This window comes from Ctenocephalides felis, unplaced genomic scaffold (genome assembly GCF_003426905.1).
Source record: "Ctenocephalides felis isolate EL2017-DRISC unplaced genomic scaffold, ASM342690v1 CF-g0.4_SCAFFOLD_01886, whole genome shotgun sequence".
Lineage (NCBI taxonomy): Eukaryota > Metazoa > Arthropoda > Insecta > Siphonaptera > Pulicidae > Ctenocephalides > Ctenocephalides felis.
The window spans coordinates 118362945-118378368 of NW_020538040.1; the positions used below are offsets into that span (position 1 = coordinate 118362945).

Here is a 15424-nt window from a genome sequence, read left to right on the forward strand (position 1 = left end):
TTATATAGAATATAGACAATATATATATATATATATATATATATATATATATAAAATATATATATATATATAATATATATATATATATATATATATATATATATATATATACATATATATAAGGTGGCTGATGAATAATGCAACAAAGTAAAGCGCTATATTTTTTCATTTTCCTTTTAAATTTTATTGTTCAAAATCAAAAATGTCGAAAATAACATCAAATTTTAGAACCAGTTTAGATTTATTCTAATTGGCCAACTTTGACACGAATTATGGCCTTCATACGGTCGAAAAAAACATAACACGCTGCACGAAAGTGGCTCTGAGAAATTTTGGCCCATTTGCGGCGAAGCGCCTTCTTGAGATGATCGTACTATTTCAAATGCCCCAGACACAAAAGGCCAATGCATTTAGATCCAGAGATTTTGGAAGAAGCAAGAAACCTGTTTTTAAACGCATTTCAGGTTGGCGCGTGCTGAGTTTAATGGTATTGGCTTCTGTTGGAATTCCCATGGTCTGCGGCCAAAATGTTTGTCTACCCAGAGCTTCAAAACTGCCTTTAAGATATATTCCCAATAATTTCGGCAATTATTTTGATCCCACGGTCGATAAATACGGAATGTCACTATCGGCCGTTACGGTGGTTCACACCATTACCGTCGGCGGCGCTTGAGTTCTGATGGAATTTTTAGCTGACCTCTTTGGCAAGTAAACCTTATCATTTTGTTCGTTCACAAAACAACTCAATTTGTAATGACTTCTCATCGGAGAAAACCAAATTCGGTAACTAGCCACTTTCGTGCAATTGAAGCAACTTCTTGGCACATCCACATCTAACTTTTTTCTGTGCATCGATGAGCTCTTGCACTTTTGGAACTTCAATGGCTTTTGTCCAAACTCATTTTGCAATATGTATTGCATCCGTTCTCGCGATATGTTCAGCTCACGAGCCATTTTTTCACTGCGACACGAATTTCGATCAATTTTTCCCTTCACTTTTCGGATCATTTCTGGTTCTGTTAGTGTTACGAGAGTGCTACTTTTTGGACGGGGTGCAAGACTGGGTGTATCATGGTTACAAAATATGGTACGAAAAATAAAATATTTGTTCGCATTTAAATGCTGGAGAGTTTAAGCGATCGCCCACTATCAGCTGCCTGATGAGTGATTTAGAAATGATAGCAGTTTGAAGTTAGTTGCAATACATATTAGTCACCCTGCATATATATATATATATATATATATATATATATATATATATGTGTGTGTGTTAGAGAAGTTAGTTTTGATGTTGAGAAATATGAGTAAGTTCTTCAAGGGCATACATCAAATAAAAGGCAAAGATTTAGAAGTTAATCTTTAATTTTTCCAAACGTTTCGACATAGTATTTCATGTCATCATTAGTGGATCTACAGAATGAATATTGAAAAATTAATATAAACTAGGGATAAATTGACAGAAATTGCAAAAAGAACTATAGATATAAGTAATATAATTATAACAATAACAAATATACTTAACAGCTAGATAAACAAAAGAAATGAAAAGTAAAAAGAAATATATACAAACATACAAAAGCGTAATATATATACATAAATATACACACAAACAAACATGTATATATGATATACATGTACAAACACGTGCACATATACATATATACATACGAATAATACGTATATATAAACATATACATACGGACATGTACATATGTATATATACACATATATACATACATACACATACACATATACATATATACATACATGCACATATATACATATATACATATACATATATATACACATATATAAATATATATATATATATATATATATATATATACATATACATACACATACAATACAGACACATACATATATATATAGACAACGAAGCTAACTTACATAAATATGGTCTTACATCAGTAGCTAGCGCAAGGCACATAATTTTGCACTATTATATATACACTAACTTGTTTTTTTTATTATTATTTTGTTGAACAGAGCATAGTAAAATATTTGTGAAATATATAATATATTTTGCACAGAGAACGTAGTTTATTTGACCGAGCCCGAGGCTGTAGTAACATGTGTTTAAAAATTATTTGAAGAGACCGTTTGAGGGAATAGTTGGCGGGTTTTTTACAATCAGTGTTTCGAAGTATGCGTGAGAGGCTAAGAATCAAAGTTCGGGATCGGACCGCGTAAGGGTAGGTTTACAGGTTCGGAATTATGCAGGTTAAGAGGAAACAAATTTGGAAATATTATTAAGTATCACCTGATAATTTTCACAGAGTAAGGAGGCATCATGGCGTTTATTAACACAAGATTTAGAAATGCTTATATATATATATATATATATATATATATATATATATATATATATATACATACATACATACATATATACGAGGTGTGGCAATTAAGTAATGAGACTGATTATATTGCCGCGATTGTGGTAACCCTACGACCTTAAAATAGTTTTTCCCTTCTCCCGGCATCCTTCCCCTCTTTATTGATATATTTGCCTTTTCTCTGGCTTGTTTAGTTTGCCTCCTCTGCCTTGTTGAGTAAACGTGTGTACCTGGTGCTCGTCAAGAAAATGAAAAAAAACGAACTAAAACGCGATAAAATTTTTGGTAAAATTGACGAAACAGCTTCGGAAGCGTACGCTAAAATTGTAAACATGCAGGATGATAGTGCTCTTAGTCGTGCCCAGGTGTTTTGATCACATGAGGAGTTTAAGGAGGGGCGTGATAACGTGGAAAACGAGGAAGGTGAAAACGGCGATGATTATCTGTTTTAATACCCGTGAAATCGTTTACAAAGAATTTGTTCAATCGGGGCAAACCGTAAATCAAGTCTACTATCGGCAAGTACTTGAAAGATTGCGAAAACGAATCAACAGGGTGCGCTCAGACATTGCCCTTAACTGGATACTTCATCAGAACGAGGCGCTGGCCACACCGCCCTCAGCGTGTCCCTGTATTTGGCCTCTAAAGGGATTGCCGTGTTGCAACAACCGCCTTATTTGCGCGATATGTCACTCAGTGACTTTTTTTGCTCCCTAGAACAAAATCGGTGGTGAAATCAACCTATTTTGAGTCAATTGAGGACATCCAGGCGGCCGTGACGAGGGTACTTGCAGACCCCCTAGTCTAAGCCTTCCAGAAATGTTACAAAGCATAGAAAACGCGCTGGAATCGTTGTATAGCTGCCCAAGGGTTCTACTTTGAAGGGGATGACAGAGTTGTGAAATAATTTTGAATTATACGGTTTTTACGGAATCAGTCTCATTACTTAATTGCCACACCTCGTATGTATGTATATATGTGTGTGTATATAAGAGAAACACGGACAAAATGGCACATATAGACAAAATGATACAGTAGCATTATTTCCGATTGGCAATTTTATTAACGCTTCCGTGATTGTATAACATGAAAAAAACTATAGTAACAATCTTGTCAGATGTTGAGCCTCATGGTCATAGTCTTGTAGTTGTAAACAGTACAACCGTTTTGCGCGTCCTGAAAAGTTTTTTTTGACGGTGTTTTTCACCTGCTTTTTGCGGACTTATTTATTGACATTAGTAATTATATCAACTAAAATTAATTTCGATCAATTTCAATACAATAATCAAGTGTTTGGTAGAATTTTGATTAATTATTCACTTTTGTTTAAACTCGAATAAAATAACATACGTATACACTACATAACTCTTTGGTTTAACTTTAAGACAAAAATTTTTACTTTATTCAATATTTTTTATTTTTCGATAATGTTAGTTTAAATCTTTGTGATTGTTTTCCTGGCGTGGTGTGTGTCTATTTTTTACTTGTTTATTTTATTTTGATCTATATTATAAATTTAATCTTTTTAAACTTTGTAAAAATTCGTTTAGATACTGCCAAAATATTTTGAACAATTGCTGAATGATGACACACATACCTTGTCGAAACGTATAAATGAATAGTTCATTATTTATTGTTCTTTGATTTCAACGATTAGCTGAAAATATTAACATTCAAGAATATATATATATATATATATATATATATATATATATAAATATATATATATAAATATATATATATATATATATATATATATATATAGTATAATTCTGAATTTGATGTTGACATATGTATTAACAAAGTCTACTAATCGGTCATAACATCAATAAAACATGAATTTCTTTCAAAAAATGATTTTAAATCCATACGTTTCGGCTATAATCCTAGCCCTCATTCAGTGAAAACTAAAAATAAAATTAAAAACTAAAACAATTGAATAGGAGTGAAAAGATAAAATAAAAAGAGTAAATAGTACTTACAACTAGTTAATCTTAGTGTTAAATTGAAAAATTTTAATAATCCATTTTAATAATCCACACTATGTATTATAAATATTAAACTTGTAATTACACAATATTTTCACAAAATACTGAATTTAAAAAAGTCACAAATAGATAGTGTGTTGTTCGTAGACTGGTTGAAGATATAATGAAGAAAAGACTTTTTAAAAAATATTTTTACCAAGATTTTACACATGTGTGAAACGAATTGCGAATCCTTTGCGCGACGTTTTTATTGTTTTGTGAGAAATTTGGAAATACTATCTAAATAAAAGAGATTTTTGTCGCTTGGCATAAATTTAAAAATAACCTTATGAATTCATAATCATAGAAAATTCAAATACTTATATTCGCATTGCTATGATTGCAATATAGTTGTGAGTAATGTTTACATAAATATAAACATGGATTATTCGGCAGTCGTGTATGCAGGTTTCAGTCTGTCTTTAGAAAAGGATTTTGGCTGGCCCGAAACGTCCAGTTTAAAAGTCTTTTCTCCTCTCTCCAAAACTTTGTAAGGTCCTTTATAAGGTTGCGTCAGAGTCGGCTTTATCATATCTTGCCTGATGAAAACATGACTAGACTTGTCCAGATCTTTATGGATGAAACTCTTTTTCGGGCTATGAGATGACGTAGGCTGTGGTTTTAAATTTCTAAAGATCCTATGTAAATTATCCATGACGGTTGTAGTTGATATGTCCGTGTGATCTTTAAAAAATTGACCAGGAAGTCTCAAAGGTTCTCCTAAGGTGAGTTCTGCGCTAGAATTCTTTAAGTCTTCTTTCGCCACTGCTCGCAATCCTAATAGAACCCATGGCAATGCTTCTAACCATGACTCATTTTCGTGGCACATAAGGGCAGACTTTAGTGTTCGGTGTATGTTTTCGATGATGCCATTAGACTGCGGGTGATACGACGAAGTATGTATTAGTTTTGTTCCACAAAACTGTGCCATATTGCGGAATGTTGCTCCGTCGAATTGTCTTCCTCTGTCGGTTGTTATTGTTGCCGGTGTTCCGAATCTGGATATCCAACAAAAAATAAAAGCCCAAGTCACTGTTTCTGCAGTTATGTCTGATAGTGGATAAACTTCTATCCATCTAGTGTATCTATCTATGCATGTTAGTAAATATCGCGCACTTTTGCAAATTGGTAGAGGACCTACGATGTCAATATGTACGTGTGAAAATCTTGCAGATGGAACGTTAAATTTTTGTAAAGGTGTGACTGTATGTCTACCTATTTTGCTGCGTTGACATTGTATGCAATTCTTTGACCAGGTCCGGCAGTCACGCCGTATATTCGGCCAAACAAAGCGTTTTGTCAGCATTTTGATTGTTGCTCTAACACCTGGATGACTTAGGTTGTGCACGTTGTTAAATATCTTCTTTCTTAAAGCTGCTGGAACAAATGGTCTTGGTAAATGTTGCGATATGTCACAAAATACCTTGTGTGTTGTTCCTGGGATGGCTTGGCTTTCGAGCTGCAATGAACTTTCTTTTGAAAGAAATTTTTTTAGTTCCTGGTCCTCTTTTTGCGCTTCAGCAATTTCAATTATGTTTGTAAAGCTGCTAACTGCTTCGATTCTCGAAAATGTATCAGCGGTTATGTTTTTTGCTCCGCTAATGTGCCTAACATCGGTTGTGAATTAAGAAATGAAAGTGACTTGATTCAATTGTATTGGAGGTAGGCGTTCCTGTTTTTGTTGAAAAATATAAATTAATGACTTATGATCTGTAAACCAGATGAAATTGCGACCTTCCAACATGTGTCTAAAACATTTCAAAGATGTATAACCGGCTAATAATTCTCTATAAAATGCGGGCCATTCTTGTTGCTTTTCGGTCAGTCTTTTGGAAAAATATGCGAGTGGTTCCCAGATATTATTTATCCGTTGTTGTAAGACGGCGCCAATGCATGTGTTCGAAGCATCTGTGAACATTGCGAGTTGCGCCTCTGGCTTTGGATGTGCTAATAGAGTAGCTTCTTCCAGATTCACTTTACACTTTTCAAATGCCTCTGAGAGTTTTTCGTTCCACTCTATTTCAGTTGCTCCTTTAGTACTAGGTCCAGATAACAAAGATTGTAATTTTGCTTGGTATTGTGCAGCGTTTGGACAAAATCTGCGATAAAAATTAATCATTCCCAGAAATCTACGAAGAGATTTGATGGTACGTGGTTTCGGGAATGCTCGCAGTGCACTTATTCTTTCGATTGGTGGTTTAGTGCCATGTTTTGTGATGTGATAACCAAGAAATTTTACTTCTGGCGCTCCTAGAATGCATTTGGAAGCGTTCACTACTACACCATAATCTGTAAGTCGTTGGAACAGATAACGCAGATGTTGCTCGTGTTCTTCCGGGTTTTTAGATGAAACCAAAATATCATCCACGTATGGAAACCAGTAGTCCAATCCTTGAGTCACTTCATCGATAAAACGCTGGAAGGTTTGAGCTGCATTCCTCAGACCGAAGGTCATGAAAGGAAACTCAAATAATCCAAATGGTGTTGTTATGGTGGTTTTCGGTATGTCTTCTTTGTACACTGGTATTTGTTGGTACGCTTTCTTTAAATCAATTATGGAAAAAATTTTGCAGCCCGCTAAATTTTGCGAGTAATCAGATATGAGTCGCACTGGATATCTGTCAGGAATGGTTCTATTGTTCAGCATTCTAAAATCTCCACAGGGTCTCCATGCATCATCTTTCTTCTTAACGAGATGCAATGGTGAAGACCAAGGGCTATTTGACGGTCGCGCTATTCCTAGCTGCATCATGTCCTGGAATTCCTGCTTAGCTATTTTTAACATTTCTGTGCTCAATGGACGAGGTCGCGATCTGACAGGCGGTCCAGGAGTTGTTTTGATGTAATGTACCGTCGTGTGCTTAACTTCTTGTGGTAGGCCAGGTAATTTAGTCAAATTTGGAAATTCTGAAAGAATTTTGCTAAATCGGCATGTTACGTTGACCGTTTTGATGCTTCCCTGTTGTATTGTTCCTTTGTTTATTGTTTTTGCCTGTAGGTTTGTAGTACCGTCTACTAGTCTTGAATTCTTTGTGTCGACGATTATGTTGTAATATGACAGAAAATCTGCGCCTATTATGGGTGTTGACACATCAGCAATAACAAAATTCCAGATGAATTTGCGCCTTAGACCTAAGTCGAGATTCAACTGTATATCTCCATATGTACGAATCTCGGTATTGTTTGCTGCAGACAGTTTGTAATTGGACTCTGAAACTTTATGTTGTATAAACATGCGTGGGTATATACACAGATCACTACCTGTGTCAATCAAAAATTGTACTTTGGTTGGTTTATCTGAGATGAACATGCGGCGTGAAAGTGTTTGACAAACACTTGCCGCATCTAGTGCCTGTCTTCTTCGTTTCCCGACATTTTGCATGGTTGCGTGCATTTCTTGGCTTTGTTTCCAAATTTGTAGTGGTACCAGCACGTATCAAAGCTTCGTTTGCAACCATTTCTTTGGCTTGAAAAACTTTTTGTGCGCGAGATTTTCCTAGAACGAGAATTATGCCGATATCTAGGACGTCTATTTTGCAATTCAGCTACCATTTTTGTTAGGTCTTCTACTCGTTTTAATAATTCAGACGTTGTACCGTCGGTAAGGCTTGTGGCGGCTACTGTTGGCACGATGTTAACCTCACCGATGCTATCTGCGATGGCGGCTAGGTCTTCAATTTTCATGGTCGGATGGGCCTTTAATATTTGTTGTGTATGCGTAGGTCATCTTTGTAGCCATAAGGTTCTTAAAATATTTTCATCTAGTAGTGGACCGGCCAATGATGTTAGATGTCGTAAAAATTGCGACGGTTTTCGATCACCCAGTTCCTCTTGCTGTAGCAACCTTCGAATCTTTTGGTCCTGTGACTGTGATAAACGTTGTATTATTTCTTTCTTTAACTTAGTATAGGGTTCGACTTTCGGTGGATTTAATATTATATCTTCCACTTCACTGGCTAATTTGTCATCTAAATATGATAATATAAATTCATATTTGACATCTTCTGTTTTTATTCGTGATCGATTAAAATGTGCCTCGATCATCGCGAACCATAATTGAGGTTTTTCATACCAAAATGTTGGTATAGGCCTTGCAATTCCATGTGATACGCCTGCATTTGCGTCGTTTGAATTTTCTGGTTTCACTGTCTTATCTTCTTCACTCATTTCACAAATAATTGGGAAAAACAAATTAAATATTCACTAAAAAAAAATGTCACTGCATGTTCAAAAAAAGAAAAATTACACTTCTTATAAAAAATAAAATAAAAATGTTGTTGAATCTTGAATAATAAACTTAAGTTAATTCACTATTGTTCTGTTTTACTCACGTCACCAACTATTACATCACGTCGGAGTCACCAATGAAGCAGTTGATGGATTGAAACAGTTGGTATAGTTTGTTATTGCTTATTCGCCGTGAAATGTAGGTACAATATTTATATCGTGCTGTATATCTCTCTTGGCTGCCGGATGGTAGAATAGGCCTTCTGCTTCGATGGCAGGTTCTTTTATTCAGGCCTGAGACGACCATCTTGATGCGTGCGCATTCCCAAATGCTACAGGCCCATACTAAATACAGGGCTGTACTTGGGTGTCGCCGCATATATATATATGTATGTATATGTTTTTTTTTTGTATAGCGAAGGAAATGCTTTTACGCATCCCAGACCGGTCTTCTGTCTGGGTATGTCGGACTCGATACCGCCCTGTATAATACCGACTAAAACCTCCGCTTTGCCACGGAAACCGCCGTTAGGCATTACTTCGTGGGGGGAGGATCTAGAATGATATAAATTCTTACCTTGTTAAATCAATGTTATAAATTCATAAACATTATACTTATCTTTTAAATGGGCGAAGTCTAATGTTTGTCAATGTATGTATATGTGTATATATATATATATATATATATGTATATATGCGTAGGTTTATGAGTATATATATGTATATGTGTAGTTGCCCGCATGCAACTTTTTTTCTAGCGCCTCCCCCCCCCTATTAATTTTAACTGTTTTAACAGTTTATCATTAAAATTATATAAATATTTTCAATTTTTTTTTAAAGTATTTTTTAATTTGATTGGATTTAGTACACAAAAAATAAGATATAATCTAAAAGAGTATAAAATACATTGATTTTTAATTTATGTAGAAAATCGAGGTAATTTGCGGGTTGATTATAATCAAAAATATTTAAATTTTCAATTATTTTTAACGTATGTGCAATATTAATATTTGGGTTTGGAAACATTTTACTTATTTATTGTGCGATTTATTCTATTGAGCAAATCATGCCAAGACAGCTAAAAAAAACTAGCTTGTCGTTTTCAATCATAACACTCGTATTTCATGTTCGATTTTTTAAATTTTAATTTAATTTAATTTTTCACAATATCCAAAATTGCATCGTAAACTTCTCCTTATTGATATCGTAGGAGCCGAATTGTATTCATTCAGATTATCAAATTGTTGTTTTAAAGTTAAATTTTATTATCATTTTTTTATTTTAGAAGTATTGTCAAAAAATGAGTAAAAAATGCAAAGAAATTACACATTTCTTGAACTATATTGACAAAAAACTAATTATATTTGATATGTATTATTTCTGCATAGTTAATAATTATTAAGTTTAGAGTATGGATACCACAAGGTATAAAAAAAGCTTTAAGACTTTCGTTCCAAAGTAAATTTTGCTTTCATTTTTCATATTCGTTTCACTTCCATAATTTCATTTTCCCGATTATAATTTATTTATATTTTTTAACAAGTTCTGTTTCAACAAAATCAGCTCGTAAATTTTCGTCAATAATGCCCAATAATTAATTTAATCTTTCGCAGCTTTGCGCTTATGGGCAAACTAGATAATTTCTTTTTCGATTCCACCGTAACTTCAAACAAAGAAAAAATTGAATAAGTAGATTAAGCAAAAAACAGAGTTGTTATTTACTCATTTGCAGAGTAATTAATAGATTAATTAGTTATTTGCTCATTATAATTTATCAAGTATTCTAGATTTTATATAAATGATAAAAATATAAATAATACAAATTTAATTTCCGAAACTCGTTTTGGCGCCCCCTAAGGCGTGCGCCCGCATTTTTTGCATGCATCGCATGCAAGGCAGGACCGGTCCTGTGTGTACTTTTATATTTATGCCTATATTTTTGTTCCTTTTTCATTTATTTAATATCTAATCTCTATTACCTTTCCTATCTTTTATATTTTGTTTCTTGTCAAGTGTTGCTGTTTTGTTAATTTTTCTCTTATTTTATAGCTACTATACCAATCCACATGTATTATAATTACCTAGTTATACTAATTTTTCATACTGTTTTTATATCCACTGATGATGACATTAAATTGAATGTCGAAACGTTTGAAATTAAAGATTATTTTATAAATTTTTGCCTTTTCTTTGTTTGATGTATCGCCCTCATGAACTCACTCATATATTTCAACATCAAAATTAACTACTAAATCATATATATATATATATATATATATATATATATATATATATATATATATATATTGTTAGCGAAATATATTGTGTGAATGTTTGAATATGGCGCGGATCATGAGAGTCCGTGCGGTTGGTTGGTAAGACTGGAGAGTGTGTGTGCAGTTGGCAATAGTGACTGTACGAACAGAGTGAATGTATGCAAGTCGGAAACAGAAAGAGTACAGAGTGAAACGCGTAGAGACGGACTAGTGAGAATATTGAATAAAAGTTAAAGAATACTGCACCGTGTTGTTATTTAATTTATAGATTCTTAACAAATAATTATATAGAATATAGACAATATATACATATATATATATATATATATATATACAGTAGAACCTCTTTATTCGCGGGGGATGCGTTCCGTAAAAATGCCGCGAATAAAGAATCCGCAAATACAGGATGGCATTTTGTATGGGATTACGGGAATACGTTCCAAGATGACAAATAATCCGCAAATATTGAAAAATCCGCAAATATAGGATGGCATTTTATATGGGATTATAGGGTATACGTTCCAAGATGTCAAAATAATGAAATGTACATACATAAAAAACTATATTTTTACTTATATTTATAAATGCATTAGATTAATTACTTTATATATTTAATTAATTATATTATACATTAAACATTTTGATCATTTTTGTTCAGAAATAGGCAAAGATTTGAAAAACTTTGTAATTTTTTCTTGCTTGGTAGTTTTCAAGAGTTTCTCCAATTCAGACTGATAAACGGCAGTCACATCTGCAATTTGCCTCTTAAAGAGAATACTTCTCTCCATAGATGGATCAATGTTCATAAAAAAATCACACAGATCATTTGCCATTTTTAAACCTTCACTGAGACTCTTTAAATTAAATGTTTTCAGTGCACGCTGAAGCCTCTTCTTCATTGGGTTGTGAATTTAACATTTCTTCCAAGTCGGTTTCAGACAAATCATTATCACGTGATTCAAGCAATTAGGTCTGTTAGCACGTGTTACTCAATCACAATATTTGCTACGAATGAGTAAAATGAAGAAATAAAGCATGCATAGCAGCATTTACCACAGAAACGAACAATATTAACCCTTTCGACTCGAATGCCGCCGGTCCGGCGGCAAAATTAATATATATCTCGAAATTCGCGAGTGGAAAGTGTTAAAGCATACATATATGATTCATTCATTTTCTGTTTGCTTACTTGATCAAAAACGCTGATAACGGAGAGGACGGCGAACGCAACGCAATTATATAGGTCAAAAAGACGGCATTTACAGAGGATATTGGATTTCATATACACTGGAATCCGCGAATAACGAAATTTCTAGCCGCGAATAAAGGTATCGGGTCGCAATTTTTTTGGCCGCGAATAGCGAAAACGCGAATGAAGAAGCCGCGAATAAGGAGGTTCTACTGTATATAAATATATATATATATATATATATATATATATATATACATATATATAAGGTGGCTGATGAATAATGCAACAAAGTAAAGCGCTATATTTTTTCATTTTCCTTTTAAATTTTATTGTTTAAAATCAAAAATGTCGAAAATAACATCAAATTTTAGAACCAGTTTAGATTTATTCTAATTGGCCAATTTTGACACGAATTATGGCCTTCATACGGCCGAAAAAAACATAACACGCTGCACGAAAGTGGCTCTGAGAAATTTTGGCCCATTTGCGGCGAAGCGCCTTCTTGAGATGATCGTACTATTTCAAATGCCCCAGACACAAAAGGCCAAAGCATTTAGATCCAGAGATTTTGGAAGAAGCAAGAAACCTGTTTTTAAACCCATTTCAGGTTGGCGCGTGCTGAGTTTAATGGTATTGGCTCCTGTTGGAATTCCCATGGTCTGCGGCCGAAATGTTTGTCTACCCAGAGCTTCAAAACTGCCTTTAAGATATATTCCCAATAATTTCGGCAATTATTTTGATCCCACGGTCGATAAATACGGAATGTCACTATCGGCCGTTACGGTGGTTCACACCATTACCGTCGGCGGCGCTTGAGTTCTGATGGAATTTTTAGCTGACCTCTTTGGCAAGTAAACCTTATCATTTTGTTCGTTCACAAAACAACTCATTTTGTAATGACTTCTCATCGGAGAAAACCAAATTCGGTAACTAGCCACTTTCGTGCAATTGAAGCAACTTCTTGGCACATCCACATCTAACTTTTTTCTGTGCATCGATGAGCTCTTGCACTTTTGGAACTTCAATGGCTTTTGTCCAAACTCATTTTGCAATATGTATTGCATCCGTTCTCGCGATATGTTCAGCTCACGAGCCATTTTTTCACTGCGACACGAATTTCGATCAATTTTTTCCTTCACTTTTCGGATCATTTCTGGTTTTGTTAGTGTTACGAGAGTGCTACTTTTTGGACGGGGTGCAAGACTGGGTGTATCATGGTTACAAGATATGGTATGAGAAATAAAATATTTGTTCGCATTTAAATGCTGGAGAGTTTTAGCGATCGCCCACTATCAGCTGCCTGATGAGTGATTTAGAAATGATAGCAGTTTGAAGTTAGTTGCAATACATATTAGTCACCCTGCATATACATATATATATATATATATATATATATATATATATGTGTGTGTGTGTGTTAGAGAAGTTAGTTTTGATGTTGAGAAATATGAGTAAGTTCTTCAAGGGCATACATCAAATAAAAGGCAAAGATTTAGAAGTTAATCTTTAATTTTTCCAAACGTTTCGACATAGTATTTTATGTCATCATTAGTGGATCTACAGAATGAATATTGAAAAATTAATATAAACTAGGGATAAATTGACAGAAATTGCAAAAAGAACTATAGATATAAGTAATATAATTATAACAATAACAAATATACTTAACAGCTAGATAAACAAGAGAAATGAAAAATAAAAAGAAATATATACAAACATACAAAAGCGTAATATATATACATAAATATACACACAAACAAACATGTATATATGATATGCATGTACAAACACGTGCACATATACATATATACATACGAATAATACGTATATATAAACATATACATACGGACATGTACATATGTATATATACACATATATACATACATACACATACACATATACATATATACATACATGCACATATATACATATATACATATACATATATATACATATATATATATATATATATATATATATACATATACATACACATACAATACAGACACATACATATATATAGACAACGAAGCTAACTTACATAAATATGGTCTTACATCAGTAGCTAGCGCAAGGCACATAATTTTGCACTATTATATATACACTAACTTGTTTTTTTTATTATTATTTTGTTGAACAGAGCATAGTAAAATATTTGTGAAATATATAATATATTTTGCACAGAGAACGTAGTTTATTTGACCGAGCCCGAGGCTGTAGTAACATGTGTTTAAAAATTATTTGAAGAGACCGTTTGAGGGAATAGTTGGCGGGTTTTTTACAATCAGTGTTTCGAAGTATGCGTGAGAGGCTAAGAATCAAAGTTCGGGATCGGACCGCGTAAGGGTAGGTTTACAGGTTCGGAATTATGCAGGTTAAGAGGAAACAAATTTGGAAATATTATTAAGTATCACCTGATAATTTTCACAGAGTAAGGAGGCATCATGGCTTTTATTAACACAAGATTTAGAAATGCTTATATATATATATATATATATATATATAATATATATATATATATATACATACATATATACGAGGTGTGGCAATTAAGTAATGAGATTGATTATATTGCCGCGATTGTGGTAACCCTACGACCTTAAAATAGCCTTTCCCTTCTCCCGGCATCCTTCCCCTCTTTATTGATATATTTGCCTTTTCTCTGGCTTGTTTAGTTTGCCTCCTCTGCCTTGTTGAGTAAACGTGTGTACCTGGTGCTCGTCAAGAAAATGAAAAAAAACGAACTAAAATGCGATAAAATTTTTGGTAAAATTGACGAAACAGCTTCGGAAGCGTACGCTAAAATTGTAAACATGCAGGATGATAGTGCTCTTAGTCGTGCCCAGGTGTTTTGATCACATGAGGAGTTTAAGGAGGGGCGTGATAACGTGGAAAACGAGGAAGGTGAAAACGGCGATGATTATCTGTTTTAATACCCGTGAAATCGTTTACAAAGAATTTGTTCAATCGGGGCAAACCGTAAATCAAGTCTACTATCGGCAAGTACTTGAAAGATTGCGAAAACGAATCAACAGGGTGCGCTCAGACATTGCCCTTAACTGGATACTTCATCAGAACGAGGCGCTGGCCACACCGCCCTCAGCGTGTCCCTGTATTTGACCTCTAAAGGGATTGCCGTGTTGCAACAACCGCCTTATTTGCGCGATATGTCACTCAGTGACTTTTTTTGCTCCCTAGAACAAAATCGGTGGTGAAATCAACCTATTTTGAGTCAATTGAGGACATCCAGGCGGCCGTGACAAGGGTACTTGCAGACCCCCTAGTCTAAGCCTTCCAGAAATGTTACAAAGCATAGAAAACGCGCTGGAATCGTTGTATAGCTGC

At 34.0% G+C, this 15424-nt stretch overlaps 1 protein-coding gene across 1 annotated transcript; it reads right to left on the bottom strand.

The window, feature by feature from the left end:
• Positions 1–4769: 4769 nt before the first annotated feature.
• Positions 4770–5315, bottom strand: LOC113375797. Its single transcript, XM_026615744.1, has one exon. It carries the CDS (start codon positions 5313–5315, stop codon positions 4770–4772), a length of 546 nt encoding a protein of 181 aa, XP_026471529.1.
• Between the last annotated feature and the right edge of the window lie 10109 nt (positions 5316–15424).

Coding starts and splice junctions, on each gene's coding strand:
- LOC113375797 (XM_026615744.1), bottom strand. CDS start 5,315: ATGGCACAGTTTTGTGGAACAAAACTAATACATACTTCGTCGTATCAC.